The 12,350-nt window shown below is 35.8% G+C and overlaps 1 protein-coding gene across 1 annotated transcript in view; it reads right to left on the bottom strand.

The window, feature by feature from the left end:
• The window catches only part of LOC103593722 (sodium/potassium-transporting ATPase subunit beta-1-interacting protein 3-like), a 208,025-nt gene extending 196,033 nt beyond the window's left edge, over positions 1-11,992 (bottom strand). The window contains exons 1-2 of the mRNA XM_008576768.1: positions 11,837-11,992; positions 3,096-3,176 (exon numbers count right to left, since the gene is read on the bottom strand). Of these exons, the coding sequence (XP_008574990.1) occupies positions 3,096-3,176; positions 11,837-11,842 (87 nt within the window). The 5' untranslated portion in view covers positions 11,843-11,992. The remainder of the gene's footprint in view (positions 1-3,095; positions 3,177-11,836) is intronic.
• Positions 11,993-12,350: the final 358 nt, after the last annotated feature.

The raw sequence follows: 12,350 nt of genomic DNA, 5'->3' as shown, positions 1-12,350 counted from the left end.
ATCCGAGTTCTAATTCCTGTCTTTAATCAGAGTGTTTCATCTATTTACATTTCATATAATTATTGATATGGTTGGGTTTTCATCTACCGCATTGTTACTTGTTTTTTTTACTTGTACCATTTGCTTTGGTTTCTTACAGTTTGTTTCTACTGTTTGCATTTTTGATTGATTGAATGACTGACTGACTTTTATTGGTTACTCTATGTTAGTGTTCTCAAAGTTTTCAGCTTCAGTATTCTTTTGTGCTCTTAAAAGATAATAAGGATCACAGACAGCTTTTGCTGATGTGGATTACATCTATAAGTATTTATCTTATTAGAAATTAAAATGAGACCTTTTTAAAACATGAGGGAACACAGCACCATTAATCTTCTCAGCACTGTTAGAATCCCTGTTTCCATGCCCACCTGCCTGTGGAACTGCTCATTACCTTTCAGGTGAACCAGGACTGTTTTCACTCCATGGATGTGCTATGTTAGAAAAGAGCACTATGGAATACAAATTGAACATTCATAGGCATGTCTGTCATGGGAATAACACCCAAATTCATAGAGATGTTCTGAAAATTATTCTGAATTAAGTTTTTGGAGAAAGATTCACTCTTCCAGAATAGATGTTTTGGGCAAAAATCAAGGTATAATGAGACTTCTATTAGTAGAGCCAAGTGGGTAGTTTCTAGTAATGCCTTCATGAACTAGCAGGAGATGCAGAGCTCTAGAAAGCTAATACATAGACCAGAAAACATGAACAAGAAATTTGTTACACAATGGATTCCAGCTGGGAAGGGTAACAGAGGTATCTGTGCTTGTTAAGAGTTCTTAACTATGATTTACTTTTCAAAAGAGATTTCCTACAGACTGGAATTGAGGCTAAATTGTGGCTAACCAGTGAGATGTTAGCAGGTTTTGAGGCAATAAATAAAAGACCAACAGAAAATCTTTAGGATGCTTCTTTTGGAGTCATCTATCTTTTTAATGATCTAGAACACTTGGTTGATGCTTAATGACATTTGGATGGGTAATAAAATTAGTAACCAGGACTACTCATTTAACTACATTTATTCTAACCTTGCACCCCCAAAATGAGAAAAAAACCCTTTGATGTGCAAAATATTAAAAAAAGTACTCACAGAAAGCAGATCACAAAAATAACCTTGAGCAGCGGTGGGAAATCAGACTTGTATGGAACAAGTGACTGCTGTCATTTATTTATTTTACCACTTCACAGAGTTATTTTGAAGCTTATCTGAATTACCACATATGATGTGGGTAAACAGTGCTGAGCACTCAACAAACACTATCATTATTGGCAAAGCTGGTCCTGTTATTATATTTCACAGAGACTCAGTGAGATTAAGTGATTTGCCTAATGCCCCATAGTAAGTGATAGAGACAAGATTTGAACTAAAGACTTATGATTTGAAATTTGGTCTTCTTTCAACACGCTATGATGCCAATTCTATGGGACAGATTTCCTCTGGTCTAATTTATTCCAAATAAGTTTATACAGGAAAAAATAAAAGATAATTTCCACCCAATGAAATACAAATATGACATTTTTTCTTTTTTTGACTGGTAAGAGGAACGCAACACTTGGCTTGGTGTTGTCCGCACCATGCTCAGCCAGTGAGTGCACCGGCCATCCCTATATAGGATCTGAACCCGCGGTCTCAGTGCTATGAGTGCTGCACTCTACCGAGTGAGCCACGGGGCCAGCCCAAGAATATGATTTAAAATGACCATTCAAATCACAAGATACAAAATGCTATGGGTTAAAAAATGCTATTCTAAACTTATTATTCATAATTCTTTTATTCATAAGATTTGCATTTTAAAATTAATTACTTTGTAATATTTGAATTTACAAGAGATAACTTGGCCCTGATTTAAGTACTATTTTTCTTTCTTAGAAACAAGTGGTGAAGTGTGATCAATAGCACAAGTATTTAAGGTACATGTTAGTACATATGTATGGAACTCAGTATTGGAAATGTCATTTCTGATTCTTGATTACCTTTGCCAATGTGAAAAAACAATGACAAATTCTAATTATAGTTGTCAAAGTATAGAAAAAAGAGTAACCACCTCTGGAGGTTCTAGAATAAATCTTTCAGGAATTTTTGCTGCTTAGTTGAATCAGCTATGCTCTGTTACCATAGGGACTTCAGTGGAGCCTAACAATTCTAAAAGTATCCATACTAATCAAGTCAGATTTTCTAAGATCTAAACCACAAGTGCTAGTAGAAGGCCATTACATTACTTAGAAAATATGGGACCATCATAAAGTAATAAATAAGTTAGCACAACTATAGTTCATCATTAGATACCTAAGAAAATAATGACAGCTTTCTTATGCTTCTTTGTAATTAATACTGTTAAATTTTGTCTTTACTGTGAAAATTGTGCTGCTTTACAAGAAAACCATTTATGAAACACAACTGTAAACTTAACCCATGTTGTTCTTACATTTTGACGGCAATCAAAAGACTTTGCAGGAAGCATAATGAAATCATGTGCTCTGCTGACAGTTTCCAGACAGACAGAAATAATTTGTGGATTATGCTGCATTAAGACAGTTCTCTTCTGTATGATCAGATTTCAAAATAGGAATCACCACACTGATGCATTTACTTGTTAGCAAACATGTGCTGCACTTACATATGTAAGAATTTCATTCTTTGTCAAAAATTTTTTTTATAATTAATAGTCCAGCAAAAAGAGTAACTTGCTACTCATGTTTATTACATTAATATCTTAGTCAATCCCTTTTCCTCCTTTAAACACAAGAATTTTCAAAACCATTTCTCAATTAACATTTGGGGCTGTGGTCACTGTGACATTGTCTTTTTAAAAAGAGCATGAGGACACATTGGAAGCCTAGTGCCACTTCAGCATGATGAGCTCAAACAGAAGGCACTTGTTTTGAAATTCCATTAAATTGACATGCTCCAAAGATCTATCTTTCCTGAATGGTACTCAAATGCTTTTTTTGACTAGCATCCCATCACTCTACTTATATATAATAATATGTAGTCACAGTAGTTATTTATAAGTGTGCTCCTTTCAAAGTGTACTTTAAAAGCATGATAAACTCACCTTAGAAAGCCCACCTACTTCCAAATAAAAGCAGATAATGAACACATTCCAGGTGACCCAGAGGGCAGTCCATACTGTATACTAGAAAGGAGAGGGGAAGGAGAAAGAGAACAGAAATGTGGAGATGAAAGGCACGCATACTAAATAAATCAATAATAAAAATGTCAATAAGTCTAAGTCTTCTGGGAAGAAGCAGACAAGGAGCACTCAGAAAAGAGCACTCCTTGTGAGGTCCCCTAAGGTCTTCTGAAATTAAAAATCCAATAGTTTCTACCGCTTTCAGTAGATGCCAATAAATCTGGATTTATTTTTAAAGTGCTTTGCTGGCTTGCAGGTACAAGTCAAATGCAAGGGCTGACTTTATTTTCTATTTTCTGAATATTATCTTTTCCAGGGAACACAATTATGCAAATTTTCTGTGATCTATCTATCTACCTCTTATCTATCTTTCTATCATCTTTAAGTTATAATATTAAATTGTCAAATTTTTAGTAATGTTAGTCAAAATCTAGAACTTCCAGATGCCTGAATAAACACCATGTTAGAAATGTTTGAAAATGGATATATGGAGTAAAATTAACAAACTTTCATCTGTTGGACTGTTTTATTAAGAGTATTGCTTGTGCTTCTAATATAATCACATAATAAAAATATGATCATATAAAATATTTTTAAAGCGCAGAGATTAATAAATAGGACTAAGAATAAACAAATGAACAACAGATTTCCATAATAGAAAAATATCTTCCAGTCATATTCAACAAACTTTTAAACCTGCTGACCTTACTGATTAAGTGGTTTTATTAATATATTATGTATTGAAAAGCATTAGTCAATCTTAACTAAGGTATCCCTAGATTAAGACTCATCTATGGATGGTCCTAGTATGAGTGACCTTAGACAGTTTATAAAAATATGCCAAATTCATTAAAACAGACTTTTCTGAACCACAAAACGTTCCTATGAATATTGAAAATAACTAACCTACATCCTTAACGTATGCTTTTTGCAAGTCACAATAACTACAACAAATTTTGCAGCTCATGCTATAATAAGATGGCATCTAGTGTCTGATATTTTCCATTCTAAATAAATCATTATAAGTATACTGGAGTGAGAGAGCAGTGCTGACCACTAAGTCGTGAGAAAAAAGTCAGTGACAAAGGTTAAGGAACGAACATAAAACAAAGAAAGACTAAAGTAAGGAAATAGACTAAATTAGTTATAAAACCATATGATTCTTAACTATTAGGACCCAATCCTAAACCCAGAATTATTCTTTTAGGAAAGGCAATCAATCCCTAGTTATAAGAAATGCATAATAAAAAAATCTATTTAAAAATCATAGCATAAACTTAATGATTGAAGTGTATTCAGGATCTGTCACAAGTTGTACTATTAATGCTACTTCTGAACTTTCAAAGGTAAAATTACCAGGCTAAATAAACTGTCAGTTCCTACATTCTTAACAATAACAAGGGTTATTATTCTGGTCCTTTCTGTGTTCCTGATACTGTGCTAAGCACTTTACATAGATCATTGCATTCAGGGATCAAGTTAAAACTGAGGTAGAGAGGTAATCATTTAATCACCTATTTAGTTTCAGAGGTAGGATTTGAAAACTTACAGGTTGACTACAGAGCTGGGATGCTTAAGCATTTCTTGGTAAGCTTTATTTTAAAAGAATTTAGAAAAATAACTATAGATTAATTGCAAGTGAATCCTTTACCAAATTCCCTATCTTTTGTCAAATAACCAATTCAACAAGTTACCAGTTTACCAAAAATTCATTTCCTATGTACATGTTCTATAACTGGCAATGTTTCTGGAAAAACAGTACATTTTGTATTTTATAATTAACATGTCATGCATGAAATGGACATCATGGTTTTTTTCAAATTTGTTTTTTTGTTTATTTCAGCAATATTGCAGAGTTTCTTCTAATACATTGGTTTGTTGAGGGCAAAGAATATATGTGCTATTGAATTTTGTGTTGTTATGAGATGTAAACTATACACTTCAAATAAAAATATATCCATATAAATGTAGCTAAGCAGGAAGTATTAGGACAACCTCTGGCCTAAGAGATTGACTATCTTCCCTTCCCTCTTTTCAGGTGGGTTATTTTATTTATAATTCAATTGAAAAAAATTTTAAAAAGAGTTGAGACCCTCTATTTTTAACAAGTACTCTTTGGTTACTATGGACATGCCTACATGCTCATATATCCAGGTAGATTACATATATAAGGTTACATCAGGAAGTTCATAGAAAAATAGAATTGGAAGGTAACACGAATCTTTCCATGAACTTTTGACGTACCCTCGTACATGTGAAATAGAAGACTTAACCTTTCGACGTAGAAAAAAAATTGCTCTGCATAATTTCTCTCTCTCCTACTTTGCTTGTGTTCAGTACACATATTTTAAATTCTAATTCAACTAGAGAACGCCTATAACAATAAAAAATTATGTTAATGTGTTCTATGTGGCTTCCTAAATATTTCTTAGTTTTATAAGGATATTTTAGCATTTTTTAATTGAAATGAACTTTAAACTACTTCTAGTCTGCTCCTTACCCATTGAGCAATTACTTTATAACGTAAATTACATTCACTTTTTGAGCTTGCTTATTTTCCAGTTATGAGAAAGGCCATTTATTCATTCATTCATTCTTTCATATGTGTTTCAGTCAGCTACAATCTTATGCACAATATGCTAGACGTGTAATTGAAAAATAGGGTAGGTTTCTTGTTCACTCATTATTATAACATTTTCTGAAGTGCAGTATTCATGTTCAGAAGAATCTTGGCCAGCAGTTTAGCTCACTTGGGAGAGCATAGTATTGGTAACACCAAGGTCACAGGCTTAGAGCCCAGTACAGGCCAGTGGCCAAAATAAATGAACAAAATCCACAGTAATTTGGGCTGGCCAGTCAGCTCAGCTGGTTAGAGCATGGTGTTATAACACCAAAGTCAAGAGTTCGGATCCCTGTACTGGCCAGCTGTCAAATACTGTATTTGACAATATATCCCAAAGAAGGATGCAAAAGAATTTTAAGAGCAACCTACCATCCTTACATTTTATGTCAAGGAAAGCATAGCGATGGGGGAAAAAAAGACATTAACAGCATAATCATTTGTCAAACACTTACTCTGCTTTAGGCTATGGTAAGCGAGTCACATACATTATATAATTCTTAAAAACGATGTATGGGTCAGGTTTCTACAAATGAAGTAACTATGGCACACAGAAAGCAAATAAATGTCCCAAAGCTTCACAGCTGATAATTAGCAGAGAGGGATTTAAATCTGGTACCAACTGAATTGAAACATACCACTCAGGGAGGAGATTTATGATGATATAGTAGAAAATTTTTTCTATATAACAATTCAAATTAAAAGAAGTTGTTCTTTGTACATGAGCATTTGCATAAAAGTCCAAATAATTAAATTGTGATCCTAGCAAATTTACTTGGATTTTTTTTCTTTAATTTTTAAAGGCAGTTTAGAATTAATTTTAACTCCCAAGTTAATCTTATTTCAAAAAATGTCAAGTAAACTAGCTAATTCTTCTGCATTTAAATAAATTTAAATATGTTTGATTAAATTATCATCCATGAAATAATAAAGATTTAAATAATTCTAGGGCAGAATTTTATTTTGAGATTTATAAATAAAAATTTTAAATATTTGATGTAGCAGTAAACAGATAGGAAACAATTGATTATACAGCAGTGCTTTATGACTGTTAAATATGATTCACAGGTTCATATTGTCTATTGACAAAGAAGCACAAAAGGTACATTCAAACCGAAGACTGAAGCTGGCATCCCCCAATGTATATATCCCACCCTGCACCTTACCCCAAATAAAGTTTAATCAGTAAAGGAGTATCCTATGACCAAGTTGTTTTGTATTCTAAACATAAACATAGAAATAGTAGATTGCACATTATCAGTGGTGAAGGTATCTGGAGAGAAATTATTGCTCTTTCATTTTGTGATTTGGGTGAAATTTTCTAATAGTCTCTGCTGTGAGACCTCCTCAATTACAGTGGCAGGAGCCTAAAACATTCTATTTCTCAGAAAAAAATAAATCTTGAGGAGTAACTTGGCTAATGGTAGGTGCGGGTAGCACAAGTATCATACTTGATCATGTAATCCCTCAACTGAGGTTCAGATTGAGATAAGCAAGCCCGTGAGGTCAGTTTCTTTTGCTGAACTGTTGTTGATGTGTTCTGAGATAAGAAATCACCCTGCAGTCCATCCTGTAAAATCATTTCATCTTATCACCTTAAATTCATTTATTATTCATTCCATCAAATATTAAGCATCTTTAAAGGTTTGTACACAGAGGGCTAGACCTGGAATCCAGCAATGGGTGGGTTCAGTCCTGCCTTCCAGGAGAGCACTGTTGGATGGGGGGAGCTGGGTGGGGGAAGGGTGATGGTAACTGGGTTGGGTGCTGGGGCAGAAAGTCACCAATATCTATGGCAGCCAGAGAGGAAGAGGCACCTCCTCCTGAGCAGGGTGGTCAGATAAGGAGTTAATAGGTAACTATTTAGTTGAAGGTTTATTAAGAGTTTTCTGACAGGATAAAGAGATCAGGGCATTCCAGGCAGGAGGTGCAGTATATGCAAACTGACAAGGCAAGAACAGCATGTGGACTTTGGAAAATACAAATCATTCAGCATGGCTGGCATGAGGTAGGCCAGCGGGGAGTGCAGGAGGTGCAGGAGAGATTAGTGAAGGAGCAATTTTTATAGGCTTTGATTTATACTCTAAGGAGTGGGGCAGTTTGCCTATAGACATTAGAGAGCCTGCTCTGCATGGTCCTTTACCTTAATAATTTTCATAAGGGTGATTAATTCTCTAAAGTCCACTGTGATAAATCCCGTTTGTCGTCTAAAATGGCAGTGACTTACCTTCTGTGTTCTTGCAAAATGAGATTGTGAGCTCCATTAAATCGTTGCAGTGAACAGACATATTTTGTTAATTTCTGGGTGAGCACTTAGCACATACCTGGTGCTCCAAAATGTTTGTTAGTTTGAAACAGATTAAATTTCATTGGCATATATTGATGGTTGTTTCAGCCAATAAAGCAGGCCAATACTAAGGATAGCAGAAGTGATTTGGGGAGAAAATCTCTTGCAATCAAAAAGCTCTTTCCCTGCTCCGTGAAAAGTCAGTATGGATTTCTGATCCAGTTCTCCTCTCACAGTCACTGAAAAGTTGGTGCCTCTTGAGGCACAACTGGATTAATGTGACATGTGCCACACTCATTTTCAGGCTTTTTTCATACCAGAATTAATTCCAAGCTACCAACTGTAGCTTCAAATCAAAGCATTCATGAAAACGACTGAGAGATGAGCTGCCTATTGTGTGACCAAAGAAGCAAAAATAAACAACAAAAACACTGTATAACCACCTTCCCAAATAACAATATGATCTTCCCAAAAAAGGCACTCTTTGTGAACAGATTTCCCATGCTTGCGGATTCATCACTCTTAGGCATTTTTCCAAACAGACAATTTATACCCATGTTAGAATAAAAGGTAATCTGCAATCCCACCAAGGTAACAATATTTTATATTGGCTGAGGAGGAAGGCCATTTGCAATGTCAAAATGTATAACTGACAATGTTAATGTATCATCTGGAATCCAGTTGTGGAAGCAAAGTACAGATCATGCTAAAGCAACTTTGTGACTCTTCCGATACCAGGAATGAGGCCAATGCACACCCAGCCCTGCTGCTTACTCTCTGTGTTCCTTGAGCAAGTCACTTAACCTTTCTAACCTCCTCTGTAAATTTAAGGAAGCTAATGCACAACTTGTAGGATACTTGTGAAGATTAAACCAAATGGTGTGTTTGGTGAGGAGGACTGTCCCACCAATTCATTGATCTCTTTCTCACTCCTTTCTGGCAGAGGGTCTTGAATAAGATAGCAGATAAAATGATACCAATTTGGTTGGCATCGTGCCTTAAAAGAGACAACCAAGATGAGCAAAAACATGGATTGCTTATCCTGTAGATGCTTCTCGTTGAAGATTCTGAAAGACCTAAAGCTTCCATCCTCTACATGCGGGAGGGACAAGGGAGAGAGGGAAGCAAAGGAAAGATTCCAGAGAGAGAGATGCCGGCTCTGTCTGAGAGGACTCTGTAGACTGGTAGGGCACTGGATGGGAAAAGCAATGAATAAATACGTATTGAGCACCTACTACACTTCCTGTTCTCAAAGAGCTCCTTGCCTAGTAGGGAAGACAGAAATGTGAGCAAATTATAAAACATGCTCAAGACACAGGCAAAGGAGCAGGGAGTGAGCCATGATTAAAATAGGTGGAAGGAGGTGTGCATGGGGGACTGAAAAAAGAGGCTAGAGCCGGGGTGCAAGCACCAGGCAGGCCCACGAGAGCAAGAGGCTGGTGAGGCAGGTAGGAGCAGAAGGTATGTGACACTGAAGTGCCCAAACCCTCTGCCCTTTCCAGTCCCTGCAGCTGGCTCATGCCCTCCCCAGGCCTCTGCCCCATCTTAGTCTGGTCCCCTTTCACGGCAGGTGGTCCTCCAACTCCAGACAGCCCTGGACCCTACACCTCCTCATTCCTTACATAATGAGCTCCTGCAGAGAAGGTTCTTTGTGATTTGCATTCTTTTCTATTTGTTCTGTTCTAGTAGAGTATAATAGGTACTCAATACACGCTTAATGAGTGAATGGTAACTATTGCTATTGGGCTCCTACTGTGTGCTCTGTGATGCTTCCTGCCCAGAATCTCCTTCCCCCTTGTTCCCTGGTGAACTCATTCTGCCACTCACACTGCAGACCGAAGCACCCAGCCACTCTGCAGGGCACCTTACCCTGCTACCCTGCTAAGGTCAGATCCCCAGTTAAACATCTCATGGCACAACATGCTGCTTTGTATCACTTATTACAGTTGCAACTTAACATTTATGGATGATTAACTTAATCACTGTAAAATGATAACCCATTGGAAAATGAGTGATTGTTTAATCATTAGAAAGAAAGGAGGAGGAAGGAAAGGAGGAAGGAAGGAAGGAAGGAAGGAAGGAAGGAAGGAAGGAAGGAAGGAAGGAAGGAAGGAAGGAAGGAAGGATTGTAAAAACTGAGCGTGTTCAGGTGCATAAGGCAAGAATGTTCTTAGATCTTCTCCTACTAAAGAGCCAGTGAAAGTTTTAAGCCAGTGATTCAGTGTAAAAATACATCGGAATGAAGAAAGGCTGAAAGCAAGTGGGAAAGTTCATATATAGGAGAGAGAAACATAAGTCTCAACCAAACAGTAGCTGTGAATAATGTAGAAGGCTAACATTTAGTGGGTAGAAGCGACAGTACTAGATGATGTCTCTAATGTATATCTAAAGCTTCATTCTGCAGAGGCCATTTCATAGCCATCTGGCTTTTTGTGCCTCAGCAGAACCTCAGCATCATAAAATAAAAAGTCTTTGATGAGTAGACGTGCTCTATAGTCATAGTAACTAACTTGAATGTATTTATAATCCAATAATAGTTTGATACTATGCGTAACATGAAAGCATCTTATGCTACAAGTTCAACTCCATGAAACACTTTTCTAGTAGATTACACAGTGGCTTAGCAGAAGCTATCTTTAAGAGAAGAAAAGTTAAGCAGAAATTGTTTCACCCCTGCAGCAAACTGACTGACATCACATGCTCCCATAATATTCTAGTGTGGGGTCTGTTCTGAGGACCAGTTACCTTAACCTCTGGGATATGAAAAAGTATATCAAAAAGCCAATTTTGAGATCTAAAATAGAGAATTGGTGCATTTACAGAAAACTTTATAACTTTATACTTTTCGACAGATGTGATTAGATTAAATGAAAACGGAAAGATGTATGTTTTTAGATCTACGGTTTTCTTCTAGTGAGACAGAGTCACTGCGTTGCAAGAAAATAGTAATTCTACTGAACACTGTGTACTTATTCGGGCTTGGTAAGCATTTTAGAGTGTGCTACTCTTATTTACGATTATTTATATATGCTCGTTATTTCTCACAACCTTCTTACATATGTAGCCTACAATACTGCCCTCTTTTTATAGAAAAGGCAACAATTTCCTGTAAATAATTTCCATATACTGTGGATCACAGCACACACCTCAAGAAATTGTTCTTCAATGGGACTTGTGCTGACCATGCTTGGCATAGTTTGGAGTTTGATTTTTGTTTCAGATTTATCTAGACAAAATGGGGAAACATTCAATAATATCTTGTATAGTAGGAAATACATCATGAAATACATTAGGAGTGTGCACTTAATATCCTTCAGTGTGTGCATTTGTAATGTCTTAAATCAATTAAAATTAAATTACATTATTGTGTATAATAATTAAACAATTATGCTAGATAGGTTTGCTTTTTTGAGTTAGTGATAGCAATTACTGAAAGTTAATGATAGATTAATACATTAATACAATGATAGCTAATGTACGTGCACCCGATCATAACATCAAGATCATAACAAGACTTCCTCCTCTATTTAAATCCTATTTTGAATTTCCTTGTGAAACTTGACTTTAGTCACATTGTGAGTCACACTATGTCAACTCACACTTATGGGCATGTTGCTTTGTTCTCACTATAAAACAGTCATGTCGCTTTTTCCACAGATAATAATTTCTTAAGATCATCAAATATTTGAAAACTAGAATAGCAATTCCATATCATGTAGTGTTTGTATGAAAAGACATGATAAAAATAAGACTTACCACCATGATGTATCGAGGTCTGTACTGAATGGTTCCAAACAAACCCAATATGACAACTATTATATGTAGAAAATTTCCAAGAATAGGTGCCCACTGGAAGCCAAGGAAGTCAAAGATCTGCCTCTCTAATGCCAAGAGCTACAACAAAGCAAAGAGACTTCGTTAGCATCTAATCCAAGCATCGTCATACCATTTTAATCTCCATCTCATGGCTGGAGAAGTCTGCACATTGAATTTCAATCATACTCTTGAACATCATTATCCCTAGAATTTTGACACCTATTTCATGTACTGTTCTATAGGACTTTTCTTAGAAAATTTACTAAGATAACTTTGAATGTTATAACTTCATGTATAGATTTTAAACCAATCTGGAAAGCCAGAGACATACTCCTTAAATCATTTTCTACAGTAGAAAATCCAGAGAGATATTTTTGACTTAATGTCGTCATTGTTTTTAATAAGATGTTTGGCTTAGTATAACATACTTGGAAAAAAAGCCAATAAAACTCCA

The sequence above is a fragment of the Galeopterus variegatus genome, unplaced genomic scaffold (genome assembly GCF_000696425.1).
Source record: "Galeopterus variegatus unplaced genomic scaffold, G_variegatus-3.0.2 Scaffold1398, whole genome shotgun sequence".
NCBI lineage: Eukaryota > Metazoa > Chordata > Mammalia > Dermoptera > Cynocephalidae > Galeopterus > Galeopterus variegatus.
This window is presented reverse-complemented; position numbering and strand designations above follow the sequence as displayed.